At 44.4% G+C, this 20,989-nt stretch overlaps 1 protein-coding gene across 5 annotated transcripts in view; it reads left to right on the top strand.

Moving 5' to 3' along the window:
• The window catches only part of LRRFIP1 (LRR binding FLII interacting protein 1), a 149,920-nt gene that overhangs the window by 125,389 nt on the left and 3,542 nt on the right, over positions 1-20,989 (top strand). For 3 of the 5 annotated variants that reach the window (XM_007452904.1, XM_007452903.1, XM_007452902.1), the window contains 5 exons: positions 1,621-1,791; positions 4,612-4,704; positions 8,293-8,434; positions 10,338-10,634; positions 10,785-12,028. In XM_007452904.1, coding sequence (XP_007452966.1) covers positions 1,621-1,791; positions 4,612-4,704; positions 8,293-8,434; positions 10,338-10,634; positions 10,785-12,028 — 1,947 coding nt within the window. Of the gene's footprint in view, positions 1-1,620; positions 1,792-4,611; positions 4,705-5,658; positions 5,752-6,906; positions 7,000-8,292; positions 8,435-10,337; positions 10,635-10,784; positions 12,029-18,220; positions 18,271-19,816; positions 19,935-20,553; positions 20,634-20,989 lie in introns of those variants that run through there. The other 2 variants (XM_007452905.1, XM_007452906.1) reach the window with 2 other exon arrangements.

Genomic DNA, 20,989 nt, shown 5'->3' with positions numbered 1-20,989 from the left:
GGAATGCTAGTAGCACGGGTGGGTGTGCCCAGGGTTTTCCCAGAGGCAGCTTTGAAACCAAGACTCGAAAATTGTAACCCCTCATTAGCAAATGTTACTAACATGTTTCCTGGTGCATGTCTTGGACTCACCTCCCCACCACACCTGGCTTAAAACCAGTTTCTCGTTTCCCACAGAAGCATACCCTACACTTGAAGGATTTTGGGTTTCTTCACTTTCCGCAGTCCTTACATACAAGGACTGCTTGAACTTAATTTGCTTCTCAAAACACCCGATGTCTCCCGATAAGAAAGTTCTGTTGCTGTGCCTTTGAAACACACACGTTATTTGCATACTGCGCCATTTTACTAACCAAAGCAATGTCTCAAAGTGTATCTTCTTGGATTTATTTGAGGAAATACAGGGTACTCGTAGCAAGTGGAATTACTGCATTGTGCCGACCAGGAAATTGAGCTGCCAGGCTCCCTGGAAGTGAGGTGGGGCGTCAGGGACTTTATTCTCTGGCTTCACAGGGCAGCTCGGGCAGCTCGTGAGTCTAGCAAGAGATGGTAAATCTGTTCCTTCCTTTTCAGCTCCTGAGAAAGTACCTCCAAACCAGTCTGAGTTCGGTACCCCAGGGACGCCAAATCACATGACTAATTAATCAGTTTCCTATTTGTCACCGCTCTTTAAAAAAGGGGGGAAATTAAGATTCTGGCTTTCAATTTCTACTGGAGTTGGAAAGAGAGCCCTGGAAGCAGTGCAGGAATCACTGGTCCCACGTGGAATCCTTGCCCTGGTTTGCAAGTGCAGGCAAGAGCCGCGCTGGTCTCCGCAGAGCCTCCTGGTAGCACCTGACACACGCCTGACCCGCCAGTGCCCGCCTTTCTGTAGCTCAGGGTCCTTTGCACCTGGGATGCTGCTCTGTGTTCTCTCAGAGTCGTCTCCCGCTGGTCTGTGCTTCAGGGTCCACACGCTGCTGTCCTCTGTTGCCTGCCCTGCCGGTGTGTGAGCCCCGGGGTTGGGGGGGGCATGTTTACTTTGCAGGCCTCTTTCCCTGGTTGTCTTTTCAAAGGAATGAGCTTTGTCTCTCCAGGACCTACCCAGTGAGGCCTGTGTACCTTGTTGAGTTTTCCTATGGGTTGAACATGTGAACTTGCACTTAAGCCTTTCCTGGTTCATAAGCCCCAGTGGGGACAGTGGGCCGCTGGCGGCCGGTGTTCTACTCCCCGCTCCCCGGCACTGGCTCTGTCCCAGGTTCTGGTCACGTGTCTTGAGTGGTTACTTCACACACCTGTACAGCAGGCTACAGAATCGGATTCCCACAGCCAGGGCTCTGCTGCCTCTGTGACCAGAGCCCCTTCCCTCCAGCGTCCCCCTTGTCCTAATGACTGTAAGTTATCTTCACCCCTACACACAGTTAATAACTAATTTCCTGAGTCATGAGAATCGGAGCAAATTGAAAAAGGAGACTTTTGCGGCATTTCAAATTGCCATGTGTTTCTTCTTCGGATTCATTTGCTCTAAGAAATAAAGTCTAAATTTAGGGCTGCGTTTTTGGAGGTTTTGTTAAAAATACTGAACTAATCTGTGTTTTTGTTTCCTTACTACAATTTCGAAAACATGACCTATTTTCTGCAGGACTCACTAGCAGAAGTTGAAGAAAAATATAAGAAGGCCATGGTTTCCAACGCTCAGCTAGACAATGAGAAGACAAACTTTATGTACCAGGTCGATACGCTAAAGGACATGATGCTGGAGCTTGAAGAGCAGCTGGCTGAGTCCAGGCGGCAGTACGAGGAGAAAAGCAAAGTATGTGCTAGTGCGAGAAAGAAGGGTGGAGTGTATATATATGTAAACGCTATATGTAAGGACGGGAGAATATATAGATATATAAATGGTGTATGTAAGGATGGTACAATATATATATAAGTGATATATGTAAGAATGGGAGAATATACATGTAAATGGTATATGTAAGAATGGGAGAATATATATATACACACAGGCATATGTATATAAATGGTATATGTAATTATAGTAGACTATATATATAAATGGTATATATAAGGATGGGAGGATATACATACGGTATAGGTAAGAATGGTAGAATATATGTGTGTGTGTATGTATATCTATTTGGTATATGGTATCTACATGTTATACATGCGTATGTATATATTTGTGTGTGTGTGGTTTTTTTTAAAAACAATAGTTCTCCACTTGCCCTGAAAGCCCAAGCATATAAGAATAAGAATACCATGCTCTTTGCTGAGGGACTTGCAATATTGGTATGCACAATTTCAATATGTAAACCAGAGACAGTTTTACTAGGAGGACATTTGTGTGTTTTGCATGTAAGGTAAAATCATAACCATGAAAAACCCTGCCTACGAAAGACCCAGCATGCTTGGACAAAGCACAATTAGATGCTTCAAGATTTTCCTGTTAATATACATTTCTTCATTCTTATTTTGTTATCTCAGCACCAGAGAGAAATAGTTGCAAGTATCAAGGATTTTAAGAAAATTATATTCGTTTGTTTTCTGCTGATTGGAAAAAGACATGGTTCCTCCACTTGAGAATTAAAAACCTTCATTAACATCAGAAAAGGGTAGAATCTTATTTGAGAACCACTGGAATTAATATGTTAACTTACGTTATCAACAAAAAGCATGAGCACATGTTGAAATTAATGACAGTAGGCTGATTTGGTGAAGGCTGGGCTTAGCTGTTCTTCGTGAGACAGCAAGGAATACTTGTTCTTCATACTTTAAGGAATTAGTTGGTTTGTCAAATCCTAAATATTATCCAGTTTTTCAGAGTTGCTGAGATAAATAGAAAATTTAATTTGTGAGTGTCATTATCTTTATTTTTCTAACTCGCTATATCCTCTAAATCCCAAGGGTTAAAGCCAAATACCATAACAACTCAAGGGCCTCCTTTCCCGACTGTAGTTGAGTTAGAAGCTAAAGAAGAATTTTGTCCATGAAGTTCCTGATAACTGAACTCTGAAACAAAGGAGAAACTTTTCATGAGACCTGATGTCATGAAAGCTTTCTTTGAAACTAATTCATAATTTAGGAGCAGAGAGCGTATTCTGAACCCACTTGGGTGGAACAGTACTGTAATGCCTTCTAAATACTCCTAGGACGCCCTCATTTAGGCATCAGGAAGTAGACCAAGAAGCCCCAAATCTAATTCCAGAGAAATGGGGTGATCCTGGAACGTTGACCCAAGGTGGGGACCATGGACAAAGCGAAGCCCGACAGACATGTCTTTGTCACAGCTAGCAGGGTCCAATCACCCCCAGACTTCAGAAAGTGGGTGAGCACATGATGCCGGGGTGAGCTAAGGTCAAATCCCTTCTAAAATAACCGGTAACGAATTGAGAGAAGGTGTTCCCTGCTGTTCCCTAAACTGTTGGCAGCTAGGTGGGTACCACACCATCGTTAGGGACTGCGCTGCTGTGCTGAGCCGAGTGGGAGACCAGTGGAGCGTGTTGCCCGGTTGCAGGGATGAGTTGCATGCAGGGAAGGGTTGGACTGGGGGAGCGGCTTTGTGCTGACAAGGGCTTTGCTTCCCCCGCCTGTCTCTGTTTTGTCTCTGAGGTCCAGAGCTGGCCGCCTACTGTTAGTGAGATAAACTTGCCAAGGTAGACCATCCCTTTTTGCCCCAAAGAGTATTCATCGGCATATTTCAAACTCAGGGATGATTTTATTACCGCTCTTTTGCAAAGCTGCCTCCTCCAGGCCCTCAGCAGACAGCGTGGGGGACCTTCCCAGGGCACGGCTTACCTGTAAAGAAATCGGGTCATACTGTCAGCTGTGTCAACTCCTCAGGGTTTTTTTTTTGAATTTTTGAATTTTATTTTATTTATTTTTTTATACAGCAGGTTCTTATTAGTCATCCATTTTATACTTATTAGTGTATACATGTCAGTCACAATCTCCCATTTCATCCCACACCACACTGCCCCCCCCCGCCCCTTTCCCCCCTTGGTGTCCATATGTTCGTCCTCAGGTTAATTTTACAGTAGATCGTAGGGGTGTCTTCTAGAAAATCCAGAGAAACTGGTTCATGTTGTTAAAAAGGCCTTGAGGGCTTCCCTGGTGGCACAGTGGTTAAGAAGCCGCCTGCCAATGCAGGGGACACAGGTTCAAGCCCTGGGCCGGGAAGATCCCACACATAGCAAAGCAACTAAGCCCGTGCGCCACAACTACTGAGCCTGCGCTCTACAGCCCGCGAGCCACAACTACTGAGCCTGCGCTCTACAGCCCGCGAGCCACAACTACTGAGCCCCTGTGCCACAGCTACTGAGCCTGCACACCTAGAGCCCACGCTCTGAAACAAGGGAAGCCACCGCGATGAGAAGCCCGCGCACCGCAACGAAGAGTAGCCCCTGCTCGCCACAACTAGAGAAAGCCCGTGCGCAGCAACGAAGACCCAGCACAGCCAAAAATAACAACAAAACAAATAAATAAATTTATTTTTTAAAAAAGGCCTTGAAAACTGTGATGACATGGTACCAGGTAATTTGTTCCAGGTAAAGGTAAATCACAAGAACGTGAACTAGAGTGACAGAAAAATGTGATTCCACTGGAACTTGAACGCTCTTTTCCTCCTTTATAGGAATTTGAAAGGGAAAAGCACGCCCACAGTACCCTCCAGTTTCAGTTTGCTGAGGTGAAAGAGGCCCTGAAGCAAAGGGAAGAAATGCTTGAGGTGAGTGGTTTTTCCCGTTTTTCTTTTCTGTTCTTTTTTTTTTTCTTTGTGTGTGACTTAGGAACATCTTGTTGGGTCATTACTAAAGCTACCAGTTTTCTTGAAAATTGAGTTTAGGCGAATTCTCCATGCCTCGCTTGAGGAGACAGTTCCTTTTATTAGTGAAGATTCTCATTCTTTGGTGGTTTTGTGTTTGTTTGAGGAGGTGTGGCAGACCAAATAATGCCCCCAAGATGCCCACGTCCTAATCCCTGGAACTGTGACTATGTCACCTTACTCAGACAAAGGGACTTTGCAGCTGTGATTAAGTTATGGACCTTGTGATGGGAGATTATCCTGTATCATCTGCATGGACCCAGAGTGATCCAAAGGGTCCTTGCAAGAAGGAGGCAGGAAAGTCAAAGGCAGAATAGGAGATGTGACCACTGGGGCAGAGGTCAGAGCCACGTGAGGAAGCGGCCACAGACCAAGGACTGTGAGCACATCTAGGAGCTAAAAAAAGGCGGAAATAGATTCTCCCCTGCCCCGAGCCTCCAGAAAAGAGCCCAGGCCTGCCCATGCCTTGGGGACACCATAAGACTTATTTTGAACTTCTGAGCGCCAGAACTGTAAGAAAATAAGTTTGTGTTGTTCTAAGCCACTGAATTTGTGATAATTTGTTACAGTGACAAAAAGAAACTAATACAGGCTTGATTTTTTACTTTTTTAATTTGGTTAGAACTCTAGTGCCGGTAAGTGAGAAGTTCACTCCAGCTGGTTTTCTTCCCACACTTGGAGATGGGGAAAAGGACAAGGATAAAGTCCCAGCATCCTGAGAACGAACTCGGGATCAGTGAGGAAAAATGGTGCTGGGACCTCCAGGGGCGCTTGCCGGCTCAGGGGATGTCTACACTGCAGAGTTGCTTCCCGCTTAACCCTGTATCTGCTTTCTTTCTATCTGTTCCTATTCTTCAGGAAATCCGACAGCTACAGCAGAAACAGGCGAGTTATATCAGGGAGATTTCTGATCTTCAGGAAACAATAGAATGGAAAGACAAAAAGATAGGGGTAGGATTCTCAAGTCTTTGAAATCGGTTCAAGTGGGCAGTCTGCTCAGCAAATTGAATGCTTTCAGAATCTTTGGTTTGCAAAAAGGCTTGTATGAGTTTGCATGTGACCCCCGTGGGACACAAAGCGAATAAAAAGAGAGACGACATGAACTTACCCAAATTGACATTAACTCCAAATTGGAAGTGGACTTCCAATGTGGAGATTCTCCTTTGGTCAGCATTCCCGGGCTCCCTGCCTGCCTGTGAGCAGCCAGCGGCACAGAGATCAGAGGAGTGAGGAATGCGTGGAGGCTCAGACCTCCTGGAATTCCCTGTCCCGTGTTGCCTGGGCTTTTTCTCCAAGGGCTTTGAGGAAGCTGCAAGGTGGCAGGTGCTGTGCCTCACGCATCCCCACCTTGAGCCCCCCCAGGGAGATGTCAGCCCCTCTCCCTCCACAGGGAAAGAAGAGGCAGCCCATCTGCATTTAGGAGTGACGAGTAGGGAGAAAAGAACACGCTTAATAAAGTGACGGCTGTGCTCCGCGATGCCAAATGGCTTCCAAAACACGGCGACTCGCTCCACACGGCTCTGATAACAATCTCTAGACGTTGAAGCAAACGTCAGCGCCTTTACTTCGTGAAGCTGCACCTTGCCTTCACTTTGATACACTCCCCGACGCTTATTTAAGATTTTGTGTGCATGTCTGTGTGTGCGTTGTGTTTGCCTCAGGACCACTTTATGTTTATCTGTGACAACAAACACCGAGAATCAACGTACAAAAATAGTCTAAATTACTAAAATAGTTGTCACTGGGGGTTTGTAAACGTTTCTTCTTTTCCTTTATTTATCCCTCATTTAAATGGGTGCATGGCTTCTGTTGCTTCTCCAACTATGCCGTGAAACCGCAGAGTAAGCCAGGAGAGGGTGTAAAAAAGAGAGCATCCTTCAGAACGTTAATGTCTTTCAGGGAGCATGCGCAGTGACATTTCTTGGCTGGCGTAAACTAAGTGCAGAGCTTAACACTGCGTTGTGTTTATATCTTGAAGCATAGTCTGTCGAATGCCCTGCCGGTGTTAGCCTTTTACATAGCAGAAGCCTCCTTCCTAGTCCTGCTTCTGAAGTCGTCCGCTCACCTGTGCGAATCTTCTCTCTCTTTGCTCCGCTGCACACTCAGGCGTTAGAGAGGCAGAAAGAGTTCTTTGATTCCGTAAGGAGCGAACGAGACGATCTTAGAGAAGAAGCTGTCATGCTGAAAGAGGAACTAAAGGTATGAGAAGCCAAAGTACAGTTTGTAAAAATCCAGGCGACAACAGCAAATTCCAGGATTCTCAAGGATGAATGTGTGTGGACAGTGGCGTTCATTGATTTTATGTCGTTGAGTTTAGTTCTGTTAATAAAATCAAATCGTGGGTTAACTGACCCCAAAGAGACATGTGAAGTCAGGGTAGATTCTGCGGGGTGTGCCGATTGTCTTTAGATGTTTCTAGGCATATCTGATCTTGGAAGCAACTCTGATTTCCAAGAATTCTTTTGATAGGCTGTCTAAATTTTTTCTCAGGCTCACCAGTAAATTCTCCAGGACGTTACTCCAAGTTAGAGAATGTGTTTCTTTCTTACATTAAAGTCTCGAACATAAGGACCTCTGTAGCTGGACAGTGGCGTGGCTGACGCTAGTTAGACTTGGAGACCCCGTGGATGGTAGGGAAGTTCTGTCTGGGCCATGTCGAGGGGTCTTCAGCTGCTGGCTGGAAACTGAGTAAAATAAACCAACGGGCAGCAGCGGGGGTCAGAGCTCTGGGTGGACTCTCGGCACCCTAGAAGGTGGTGTTGAGTCTAGGGGGTATGGCCACGGGCTGGCGCGTGCATCGCCAATGTCAGCTACTTATAATGAAGGGTCAAGGCCAGAGCATTAAGCCAGCAGGGAACAGGCTTAGAGCTCAGATTCGCAGTGCTGCTTCTAGCCAGGGTGTGAGTACAGGGTTGGGAATTCCTCCAAGCAGAAGAGAAAGAGCTATGGGCGGCAGGAGCGGGTAAGGGAGGGGGTGATCCCGGGTGAGGGGGGCGTCCTGGCGTTGTGAAGCGTCGCTGGGTTTAAAGTGTTTTGCTGTGTGGTGAGCACGAATTGCATTTCTTTTGACTATAACAAACCTTCCAGCCAAGTTTGATCATTCCTCTCAGAACACGTACATATTTCTTTATCTCCATCCTTTTAAAGAACACAGCCGGGGTTTTAGAGGTAAAGACCACTTTATAGTGATTTGCGTGTTGCTCCGCTTTCTGGCAGCCTACAGTGAAAAAGGATGCCCAAGGAAAGTGTTTTGTCACCAGCACACTAAGACGTGGATGGGAACATGTAAGGGAGAATAACCCTTGGAGGAAGACATCCCAGATCAGTGTGTGTTGATAGAATATGTACAGGGGTGCAGCCTAGCGCTCCTCTGTGTCTAGAGTTTTCCTCTGCTTAGGGAAAAATAGGGGTTTTTTAAATTGTTATTTATAAAAGAAAGTTTAACCTAATATCACTTAGTGAGTATTACGCTGAGCCTGTTTTTATTCCCAGAAACATGGAATAATCCTAAATTCAGAAGCAGCTACCCATGGAGAGACTTCAGACCCTCTAAATAATGTTGGCTACCAAGGTTCTACAAAGATGACAAAGGAAGAGTTAAATGCCCTCAAGGCAACAGGGGATGGGACGCTAGGTAAGTACTTGTTTTCCTTTGATCCTTGCGTCTTCCAGTCAGCACTGGTTCACCTTCCACGCATTGGCAGAGTTGACGTAATCATCACTGATCGATTAACAGTCACCCAGCATGCCCTTCGTTCTGTCACTTCATGGGAACTTCCTTGTCAAACGATGCCATCACCCACGTGTGTTGTCTGGCATGTACCTCTGTTCAGTGCTCACCACCGATGGCTTAAGAATACGTTTCTTTTGCTTCTCAAAGCTGCCAGTGAGACTGTGAATACAAGGAAAATAATCTCAAAATTAAGTGACCGTGTTGACGGTTCAGTTGTATTTGGTTTTCTTCAATTATGTGCCAAACACGGCGTTGTGACTTACTCTGTTACAGAATTGTCAAAAGATCAGAATAGCAGAGCCGTAAAGTAAGTTAGTTGACTGTATTTGCAAGCCAATGCTGCAAATCCTGTGCATCATTAAGCGTTCTGAGAGTCTGACGTGCCTGTGGACAGCAGATGGACAAGTAGCCCTGGGTGTAGGTGAGATGGACGGGGAGCCCTGGGTGGTGAGTGTGGTCGTTGCGGAGGGCTTTCCTTACCAGCAAGAGTCTGAAAACGTCCGCCCCTTTGTCAGAGGTGATGTTCCTTTGTATGTCACATTTTTGCTTCTGAAAGAACGTAAATTGGGAAACCCAATATATTGTAGGAATATTTTACACAGTTTTCAGATATCTGAAAAGATTCACCAATTAATATTTGTCGTAATATACTTGGCTTTGGCATAAACCTTCTGCGTGTGGTGGGCCGCCTGAAGTTGTAGCCAGCAAATAAGGCCTCGCTCGCAACCGTTTCCAGCTTTTCACGGTGAGGCTGGGATAAGGTCAGGGACCATGGCTGTAGTTTCCACTTGGAAGGTTCTTCATGGACATGAAGAAACCTGTAGGCCCCAGCTTCCCAGGACTGGCTTTCCGGGAAGGTGCCTCATTACCCTGATGACTATTCAAGCAACACAGCTCTTTTCATTGTGTCAGAGTTGCTGAGGGAAGATAAACTGATGAATGTCCATCCTACCTTTATGTTCCCTACCTGAGCAGCTAGAATTTATCATGCTGCTCTTGTTCAAATATACATCTTATAAATCCTTGATAACTGTTGTGTAATGAACACTTAAAGAACTAGAAACGTCAACTTTGTAAGTGGTCTCCATGTGTTTTTTTTCGTTTTTTTGTTTTTGTTTTTGTTCTTTTGTGGTACGCGGGCCTCTCACCGCTGTGGCCTCTCCCATTGCGGAGCACAGGCTCCAGACGCGCAGGCTCAGCGGCCGTGGCTCACGGGCCCAGCCGCTCCGCAGCATGTGGGATCTTCCCGGACCGGGGCACGAACCCGCATCCCCTGCATCAGCAGGCGGACTCTCAACCACTGCGCCACCAGGGAAGCCCTGAATGTTTCTTTTAAAAATTATCTGAAAGCTGCTCTCAGAGCTGCATAATATTCAGTGCAGTTTGACAGCTGGAAAAGTAGGAGTGGTCCCTGTGTGCATCCAGAAATGAGAATGGGGACCATGAAACCTTCCGTCCTTCTGAATCCCCTCATCTTGGAGAGTTTGGCTGCCTGATCCAGAGCTCTTTCTTATTTGTTAAAACTTAACTTCACCTTTGAAAGTCAGTTCACCCCAGGTGGCACCAGCAGCCACTCTTGCCTTTGACATGGTGGCAGTGGCCTCCGCTGATCCAACATTTGCTAACGCGATGGCTGCTTTGCCGCACAGAACTGGCAAAGGCTTCTGTCCGTGTGCTTCTCTGATGGCTCTCTCTCTTTAGGAGCGGGGTTGGCTGGGAAAGAGAACATGTGTTTACATTGTAATATATGTTGTGTGGTCAACCACATCATGGGGTCCCTTCAATTTTCTCAATGGTCTTTTAGGAAGAGCCAATGAAGTGGAGGTGAAAGATGAAATGGTGGAGAATGAGGGGAAAAGAGAAATCTTGCAGAACACTGAGCAAAGACAGCAGAAAGCGGACCCAGGAAAGGACTGTGTGGACACAGAGGTGTTACATCCTGGTGACAATGCCGAGGACCGGAAAACCTCTGAAGACAGTGCCCCCTCCCCAGGAACGTTAGTAAATTCTGAGAACGAGGAACAGGTTCAAAGCCAAATTCTGGAGAACACTTCCTTCTTTGAAAGCACACAGCAGGTTGAGTCAAGTGAGGTCATAAACAGTGAACTAGATGGTGAAATCCCAGGTCCTAGGATTGGGCAGGGCAGCAGTAACGCCTTGGATATCAAAAACCAAAGTAAAGAACCTGCAGAACAGTGGGAAAAAGAAAAGCAGGAAGATTTTGAAACCAACTTGGAAGAGATTAGCATAGGACCACGTCAGGAACGTGCTCCTTTGCGCATTGGAAGGGAGAGCAGTGCAGACACTGGGGAGCAGAGTGGGAACCCCACAGAGGCTGTGCCGGAGGCAGGGCTCACTGGGTTGGGGGAGCAGGTGGGCACTGTAGCCTCAAGTCCTCCAAGGGGTGTCGCTGACACAGTGAGTCACCGTGAAAAGTGTGAGGTAGATGCTCCAGAAGGCTTGGACCCAAGCTCAGGGCATGATTTAGAGAAAGAACTCACCGACCAGGAGGTAGCTGAGCCCAAGGAGGTCCCAATTCAGAGCACGGAGGTAGGTGGGGAGAACAGTGAAGGGGAGGGTAAAGGAAGAAAATTAAGGAATGAGAAACCAATCGAGCTGGAAGTCCAAGCCATTCCTTGTTCTCCAGAAGCCAGAAGCAGCCCTCAGGAGGTGACAGGTCCAAGTACGGTAGATGCTGAAAGTGAACCCCTAGACGTGAAAGAGCCTGATGAGGAAAAGAATGAGCCACAGGGAGAGGCACTGGATTCGTCGCCCAAGAAAACAAAGAACAAGAAAAAGAAAAACAAGAAGAAAAAATCACCAGCGCCTGTAGAAACCAAAGATGTTCAGAAAGAGTTAACATTTCAAAACGCAGGTTTAAGTGAAGTGAAAGAAGAGCAGGTAGAATTTACTGACAAAAAGCCAGTTGTGGAAGCACAAGATGAGGTCACTAAAAACCCGAAACAGGACGCTGCGGTAGGAAGCAGTGAACACGCCGATGGTCCAGAAGATCCCAAAACTGAGTTGGTTGGAGGACTTCACCAGGACGATTTTGGTGTAAACACTAAGACAAGGAAAGCAGCAGCTGATGGAGACACGTTGGATTTTGAAGATAATGCAGTTCAGTCATCAGGCACCAGTGCCAGTAATAAAGAATTAGAGGAAGGTGCTAGAAAAGATGATGCTGAGGAAGATGGCACCGCTCCCAGCCGTCCTCCAGGTCCAGACAGTGAGGAAGTGCCAAGCAGCACCCTGCTCCTAGGTGAAGGTCCCTCAAAGAACATTAACGATGCCTGTCAAACAGAAGGTACAGAAGAGCATGTGACATCAGAAAACCGAGGTCAGACAGTCAGGAAGGTTTCAGACAGCGTTAGTCTAGAAAATGATGACGTGGCACCAGCAGGCGAGGTGGGGGACTTTCATTCAGAAAGCAAGGAAGAGATGACAGGTGGACACGGGAAGGGCAGAAACAAAGAGGACTGTAGCTTGTCGTAGGTTGAGGCGGGGTCTCAGGGAGGGACCAGGACTGCACAGCAAGTCCAACTGGGAGAGACTCCACCGGTGAGCCGCAGAAAATGTTCTAGATTGGTATAGACGCACCGAATGACAGTGCACCACCAAGTTATCTAATCCTCGAGGCTATAGACTGTTACCTGTAGATTTCTATTTCATCACTAGGCTTATCACCCAGATGAGAAGGACACTTCTGTTATTGGAGTTAGTTCTAATAGAGAGCATTCCGAGAGCATCAAACAATAATGTACACTGTTTTATTTCTGCTTAAAATCAGCATCAAAATATTTAGCTTTGGCCTTAAGCTGATATGAATGTGCATATTCTTGACCAAATGTATCAAAATCTAATTGAAGTGACCAAATAGTATCCTGAGATTCCCACATTATGAGTGATTTAAATGAAGGTGTGTCTCATTTAAATGTATGTGCTTTCATATTTGATCTTGATACGTATAATATAACCCGTATGGTATTTTATTTAAAAAGTACAGAAACGGCCAAACAGCATATAGGTCACTGAGTGATGAGATTTGCATGTTAGGACAGTAATTAATCATGTCAGGGATAGCAAATAAACATCTTACAGCACTAGGGGTAGCTTACTTGCCTTTACCTCATATAAGTATTTTATCTCAGACCAATACTTTTGGATCTCATTCTTGAGGACACCTGAATTTATTTTGTAGGAGATTTTGACTTCGTGACAATTATGTACCAAAGTCATTTTATACAAAGACTTCTTTTTTTCTTAAATTTTTTTCTGTAAGAGATACGTGTCGTAATTGCATTTCCTACTGCAGTATTTGGCTAGGGAGAATCATTTCTAAAATTTATTTTTTTAACCTTAAAATTACTTCTCTTTGTATTTGTCTAATCATTACTCAGTAGAGCAAGACAAAAGGATGCTATTCTTGTGCAAACTTCTGATCAGACTCTAACAGGATATTTTAAATAGTTGAATCACTTGGTATTCTGGTATAAATATTTTCATTTGTTGTTTTTCAGTATATTCTTACCAGAAATTTCTTGTTTTGATCTTCCTGAACAAGATATATATTTTCTATATAAAGAAACATTTTAAAAGTAATTGTAAAGTTAAATAAAAAACCATTATAGAATATTAAAATTACAGGGGAATGTACAGTTTGAATGCTGTTGACACTTTATGAGACCATATGACTTCGTATTATTGTTACAAGATATAATTGAGTGCAAAAATGACCAATACCTCCACAAAATTTGAAATAAAAACATTTTATAGTTTTACAAGCCCGTGGTCACTCTTGTGCTGCTTGAATTCTGACTGGCTACATAATATCATCTTTAATCTACTTTTATCTCCTTCTGGGTTGCTAATTCCCAATTGGGGTTCTATGGAGGACTCATGCGTAATATCCATTGTCAGTAGTGAAGAGCTTCTCTCCCGGCGTCTGGACTGGGACTAGTGTTGGACCATCCTTGAGTAAGATCTTTCCTCATAGAATCTCCTGTGGTCTGTGGTTGTGATGAAGAGCCCAGCTGAGAAAGGTCTCCATCTTGTTGCTTTGCTTACAGGTGCCAATGCTTATTAGAATGTTTTGAAGAGGTTGATGAGAATTTCAAATAAACATTGACTATTTCTGCATAAGTGTCCCGAAGCAGAGGATAATGGAACTAACTGCTCAGTTCTCTCCACTTGTGCCATATAAATAGAAAACTATGGGACTTGCTAGAGAATCAAGTCCAAGGGCTGCAAAGGACTTTAAAGTTGGTATCTATAACTTTAGCAAAGCTGCGTTCATACCGCAATGCACGTTGGGAACAGCTCTCCTTCCTACTTTTAAGGGCCTCTGGGGAAGTGATTCAACAGCCAAACTCACTCAGTGGTGAGATCATCAAACCATTTTAAGTTCTTTCCTTTCTTTCCCGTGTTATTCGACAGCACATTTAAGGGCATTATTATAGGCTTCCCATCCCTCCAGCCAGCCAGCCAGCAGTCTCAAGTGTTCATCCCTCATTTAATCAATAAACATGTAAGATCACTTCCTATATGGAAGGTGCTCTGCCCGTGAGCAAGCACGTAGGACCCACCCTCTAGTGGAAGCAGCAGAGAATTGGAAAGTCAGCAAAAAAGAAGATAAGGATTCTGAAGAACCAAACCATCCCTGATAATCTAAGAGCCTTCATTATGCACATCAATTACTCTGCTCCGAGGGCGAGATGATATTACAGCCCCACACAGTAATTAATGTGCACGTGAAGCCCCCTGAGTTATCAAGAAATGGTTACCTTTGGTATATTCAGTGTAGGAAGGCGTGGAAGTATATAAGGCAATTTGGAAGGATCGCAAATGTCAAACAATCCAGGCTCAGAAAAGAATCAAAAGGTGACCTGTCAGCCACAGCCCCAGAGGAACCTGGACCACTGAGGTTTCACTCTAATGCAGAACAGAGAAAAGCACCGATCACTGATACTTTAAATCAAAAAGCTGGGCTAGTTTTCAACCCCAAACCAGAACGTGGCTACTGTATGTAAAATGTTAATCTTCCTTCCAAAGTATGTAAGTATAACTATGAGTTTCTGTAAAAAATAGGGAAAGGTAACTGAGAATTTTGAATTATAGGCTATTTTATAACATACAAAGGTTGGGAAGCAGTGACATTTTTGAAAAGAGTGTTTAAGAATGTGGAATATCTTGCATTGCCTACTTTCTATAACATTGAGTATTTCCAATTAGTGGAAAACCTAATGACCTGAACATTTAAATTTCCACTGTCACTAGGACCCTGGAATGCTGCTTCTGGGTGTTTAGACAGTTTAGGGTTCCTGTTTTCCATTGATAAGATTCCTTTTCTAGGAGACCACCTTGTATGACATGCCACCATGGCCATCGAAACAAGGGAACACAACAGTAAGATTCATTCCAAATGTCCGGGCTCTAGAAGGAAAGGCAGGGGCGTTTGTGAGCGTGCTCCGTTCAGAATATGTGCTTATTCAGTGTGCTGACCTTATACAGGGAGGACAGTCTTTCAGGAGAAAAACGCTTTCGCTCTCTCCCTTTCACCCTCTCTGCCCCTCTTACATCAAAGACAAACGAATTTTTTGAGACGTGAAAGGCTTCAGCTGTTCTGCTGACCTGAAGCAGCAGCTGCTGTAGGGAGTTGCCATCTGTACAGGCCTCTTCAGCAGCCTGTCCCTGTTCTGCCTTTTACCGGAAGGAGGGGCGATCCTGGCGTGGGAGGCTAGCCCTGGGGAAGTTGAAAACTGACCACATGGATTATAATCAAATTAAGTCAGTGCAAGGAGGGATCAGAGAAAGGACCACACTCAGTGGATTTCTTGAGATGGCATTCTTCTGATCATTATCTTTGCGAATATGGAGGGAGGTGACTTTCTCTGCAATGGGGAGAGGAGGCCTCAGGCCCAGGATTGGGTGAAATTAACCCACAGAATGAAAATTATCCTCCTGATAATATATCATTATGAGTAAGCTACTTACCCTTACCGTGTCTCATTTTACTCTCTGAAATTGTGGTGATGTGGATCAGACCCAGTAAAGCACTGGAGAGTAAGTGCTGAGTGACCATGGTTGTTGCTGGTGGTTGACCTTTGCAGCCTGGACAGACGCAGTCACAACACGCAAGCCCCTCTGGAGCAGGGCTGGGGGTCCTGGTGCTTGCTTGCTGCCCCCGTGACTGTCTGTATGGCCTCGCCACCTTTCTTGTTTCTTGTTTCACGGGTCTCTAAAGTTCACACCAGAAAGTGTGGTGGAATTTAATATATAAAAAACAGATTTTTAAAAAATGTAATCCTTTAACAATGTTACTAAAATAACTTTGATTGCCAATCGATTATAACTTCCCAGTGTAAAAGAAAACTGAGTTCGAGACAGTGTGACTTTATTTTCTTTAATGCTTATCGTTTGGGTGTTAGAGACCAGTGGTGAGCAGGGCTGCTTAGTGAGTATAGGTTTGCAGCACTCTTGATCAGTATCACAGTAATTACCAGTCATGCATCACTGTTCACGTCACAGGTTAGACTTGTTGACTTTTAAGACTAAAAATAAGCAGTACTCATTTTCATTTCTTTTGAGTTTTTTTTATTGAAGCATAGTTGATTTACAATATTATGTTCGTTTCAGGTGTATAACATAGTGTTTGTTTCAATATTTTTATAGATTACACTCTATTTAAAGTTATTATAATATAGTGACTATATTTCCTGTGCTGTACAATATACCCCTGTAGCTTATTTATTTTATACATAGCAGTTTGTACCTCTTAATCCTCTGCTCCATCTTGCCCCTCCCTCCTTCCCTCTCCCCACTGGTAACCACTAGTTACCATCTGTGAGTCTGTTTCTGTTTTGTTATATTCATTCGTTTGTTTTATTTTTCAAATTCTACATATAAGTGATAACATATACTGTCTGTCTTTCTCTGACTTATTTCAGTGCTTATTTTCTTTATGTCAAACAATTTTGCTTCTTTCTTTTTTCCAGTTTCCTGAAACTATTTAATCTTTTCCACTTCTTTAAAATTTCTCTTCCTTAAAAGTTCCATTTGTCTCTCTCCATTTTTCATATTCTCACTATAAGACTTAAGGTCAGATTGCTCTTGTTTTTTATTGTTAGCACTATTACTACATTTTAACATTTTTTTTTTTTACTTGCTGTCTAAGATATTTGAAGTCTTCTAATAGAAAAATAATAATAAAATTGTAAATAGATATGTGAGCCTCAAATCACGTTCTGATCTATTCAGTGTTTCTTATGATGCCTGTGGTTTTTGTATATAGGAATATAAAATATACAAGGTAAAATGAAAAGTGATATTGAATAAGAGAGCCAGGTTTTCAATTTATTTTTAATTTTTGTTTCAGTGTTGGGTGCATTTATGGAAGGGACAGAATAAAACATCTGTCAGAAGCAGTCTGTATGTAAATTAACATGGAACTCAAAAGGATTATAAATGTATCTTATAGGTAACATTTTCTGTTTTCATTTATTTTGTTATTGTGCCTTTCAAAATAGCAATTTAGGATGTTTGGAAAAACAATTCGCGAAAACACGTAACTTGGATTAGAATGTGGATAGATGATTTTTTTTTTTAATGAAAACAAAGGTGCGTTTTGTATGAATTATTTCCATTTCACACGGCTAATCAGAACCCGGGCATTGTGAGAGCGCTGCCACCTCGGGTAGAAGAGCCTCAGGCCGGGAGTCCAGTCCGACTCAGAGGCTGTGCTTAGGAAAACAGTGGGTGCAGGGGTTAGGGGTGCAGCCCTGGGGCCTTAGGAAAGCTGCTGGGCCTGGGTCCTCATCCGTAGAAGAGGGACGTGGCAGCACTGCCCACCTGGAGGGCTTCGCGGGAGGTGGTGTGAGTGACTGGGACAGTGCCTGGCACACAGTGAGGGCACAGCACACATGAGCACCCACCACCATCACGTCGTCCTGATTTTGCCCTGAAACTGGTGTAGGATTTTGCCCCTAAAATCCTCCCTGGGTCTTGGTTTCCTCTCTGTACTCTGGAGAATGTATTACTCAGTGCCCCTTCAGAGGGTTGTCTGGGGGATTTCTAGGTGCTTACGTATATGCAAACTTCTGTATCTGGGGTGGGAAGAATGACAGAAACCTAAGTTATTACTGCGTTCTTCCTCAAAAGAATAGCAACAAAGTGGGTTACCGGATGTGCTGTCAGGACGCTTAGGGTTCGTAAGGAGAGTCAGAGCTCTGACACTGGTGAGTCTTTGAGAGAAAGGAGGAAGACCAACGCTCATGGGATGGAAACTTGGAAAGTCAAGGCTAACGAAAATGCCGGGGATATTTGCCCCCGATTCTCAGTGTGTTTGTACCTTGCTAATGATGTTAAACCGCGAAGCCTTGTGAGATCTTGTGTTGCAGTGTGCTTTGGCCCTAGAGCTCTTGCATGCTAACCCAGAGTAGAAGACTAGCCTGTTTGCATGCAGCCGGACGCTGCCCTGACGAGACAAGCATGTGTGGGAGGTTGACGCAGTTCACCCCCCTTGGCTGAATTCCTCCCCCGTCCCGTCTGTGGCCTCATTCGCCTTGGTACGTGTATAATACCTTCATCATCAGTTTCACTAACCCCATGCTCCTTCTTTAGTTTAGCAATCTGCTGAAAGGGGCAGAGTCCATGGAGTCACCTAAACCTGTATCTTTCTGATTTCTTTAGATATTAGGTTGAAAAGGCTTGTTGATGAACGGGAATGCTTATTGGAACAGGTAACGATCTTTTTATTACTTTCCGAGTTCTGGAACGGGGCACCTGAAACCGGGAACCTTCCCATTCTAGCTTCTTGCTTCATCAGGAAACCCCTGATGCATCGTGGCTGAAAATAATTACCAAGCCAACCAGTGTTCTTAATGTTCTTATCCAAGTAAAACATCAGAAATCATATCAGATTTCGAGAGGTTGTCCCAAAGATTCAAGGCCATGGTCTGAATTTGGTACATGCTACATGAATTGCTGCTTAAAATAAAGATTTATGTAGAAGGCCTAGATGAAGCATTGAGAGGCAAGGGTGTTCCCCAGACATTCCAACACCCTTCCTCTTCCACTGGCCTGTACAAGTCAGTTTTGTAATCTCCCAGTGGTCAGCACACCTCTCCAGCAGGTATTTCTTTGTTACAGCTGATCCGAGTTGTTTTAACTATAGTTTACCTTCCTTGACCTCTCCTACCTCAAGAAATACTACACAGTTGTCCTATTTGGTCTTTAGCAGGGTAGTATTAAATTATTCCACCGTCACTTTCTAAGGAAGCTCGATTTTTCTCGTTTTCCCGCGTAAGCCTAATCAAAGGTATTTGCCTCGCTTTTTACAAGATTTGAAGATTTCTTTCAAAATTGGGTAAGGCACTAAATGTGGTGGGAGGATTCTCACGAAGTGCCTGTGATCTTTTAAAAACATACGTCCATGGTAATTCTGTACTTGTTTTCTTAAAGCAGCACGCACCGATGGTTTGTATGTCACTGGGGGTCTGCTCTGCTCCTGTCGGTGTGTGGGGGGACTTCCAACAAGTCCGCAGAGATTAGAGGTTAACAGAACAAGGGCTGGGAGACACCCCATTACATGGCAGAAGATTCTACAGTCACGGCTGTTAACTGCAATTCCAGCTACTGTGTGTGCGTGTGTCTCTCTCAGAGGGGAGAAAGCTTTGCAGAGGCCAGCTCTCTGCAGGTGGCAAACCTACAACCTGTTTGAGTTCTGTTGGGGACAGCACTGCTGTGCCTGGAAGGCTCCAGGTGGCCCTTCCTGGCTTTTTAGTGAATAAAGCAAAGGTGAATCGTGTACTGATTTATGAACTTGTAGATAAACACTCAGAACTGTTTTATGGAAAATCTGCTCCTGAATTCGAGAGGAACTTCAGCCTTAGAAATAACTTCTCACCCAGAGTTACAAAATAATGCATGCCTGTTTCAGTAAATGTAAGTCCATTTTCATCCTGTATACGACTATTACTTTCTAAGAAGAGTACTAACTGGCACAAGGTTTTTCATTTATTTATTTGGGTTTGTTCCTTTATGAAACGGGAGAGACCACCCCCCATCTTCCTGGTGGATTGTAATGTCTTACTACATTTCTCTCCCGCTTCATTACGGAACCCCTGTCTCTCTGGCCCCTTCGAGACACACGAAATAACTGCAGGGCAACATCGGATTGTGCTTAGGGGGTGTGGGCTTTTACGTGACATGCAGCTTCCTTTCTGATAGGCTCTCATCTCATTTAGAATAGAGAAATTAACGTGCTTTATTGGTGGATGTTTGCAGATTAAGAAACTCAAAGGGCAGCTGGAAGAGAGACAGAGGAATATCAGATTAGACAGTCTGCACCCGGAAGATGGGGTCTTACAAAACGGGACGGACGTGCATGTGATGGATCTACAAAGTAAATGTCAATCCTCGTATAGAAGAAATCCCTTTGCCACGCGCGATTTTTATTGCACTAATGCGGGAGGAGAAATACTGTCGTGGCAAGGAACGGCCGGTGTTCCCAACGTCCCCCCAAAAGCTCTGAGTACAGAAGCACAAAGATGTTTCCTTGTGGGCTAGAACAAGGGTGGGCGGGTGGGCAGAGCAAGGATGTTTCTGTCTGAGCCTAAGAAACAGAACAGGTGCCCCCAAAACATGCACCAAGGTACCACCAGCTGACGCGCTGCTAGAAACCACGTTTACTACGCTGAATACAGTCTTTGGATCTGCTGATTGTATGGGGAGATCGGAAGGTATTTTTCTGTGCCGGTAAACTAGAAAGAGGCTTACGGGGACAAAAGCAGCCCCAATCTCTCTCCCCTCCCCCCTTCCCCCTACCATTTCTTTGCCTTCTTTGCTCAAGGGCGCTCTCCCTGCTGCGGAGAAAGAGCGCCTCCTGAGTTGTGAGGCCATAGGCCAGGACTTACAGATTGGCAAGACGATTATAAAGTAAGGGCTTGGTTCCCAGTGACTATTGTTTTAACATTTTCAAAGCCCAAGAGCTTAACAGATTTTCCTTCTCTTTCAACCTTTAGGGGATGCCAACAGACAGATCAGCGACCTCAAATTTAAACTTGCAAAATCTGAGCAAGAGATAACTGCATTAGAACAAAATGTACGTGCACACTTGTAAGCAATCACTGGCCGCCCAACTGAGGAGTAACTGAAGTTTTATTTGCTGGAAAGGCTTGAAGGCTGAGGACAAAAAGCAGCAGAGAATTTTAGAACCAAAAAAAGGTCCTAAGGGGGATAAACAAGGCAGCAAGTCTCTCCGTGTATTTCCTACAAGGAGAGGAGGTGGGGAGGGAGAGGTCATAACTAGGATCTGGGCTGTTATAATCGATACTAATCCTTTATAAACAAAGTTAGTTGCAGAAAGTACCTAATGTGGTTAGGGGTTTTTTTGACAGTTCTTTTTAAAAAAAAAAAAAAAAAAATCGGTTAATTACAAAATGCTTCATGCAGGGATGT

The sequence above is a fragment of the Lipotes vexillifer genome, unplaced genomic scaffold (genome assembly GCF_000442215.2).
Source record: "Lipotes vexillifer unplaced genomic scaffold, Lipotes_vexillifer_v1.1 scaffold652, whole genome shotgun sequence".
Taxonomy (NCBI): Eukaryota; Metazoa; Chordata; class Mammalia; order Artiodactyla; family Lipotidae; genus Lipotes; species Lipotes vexillifer.
This window is presented reverse-complemented; position numbering and strand designations above follow the sequence as displayed.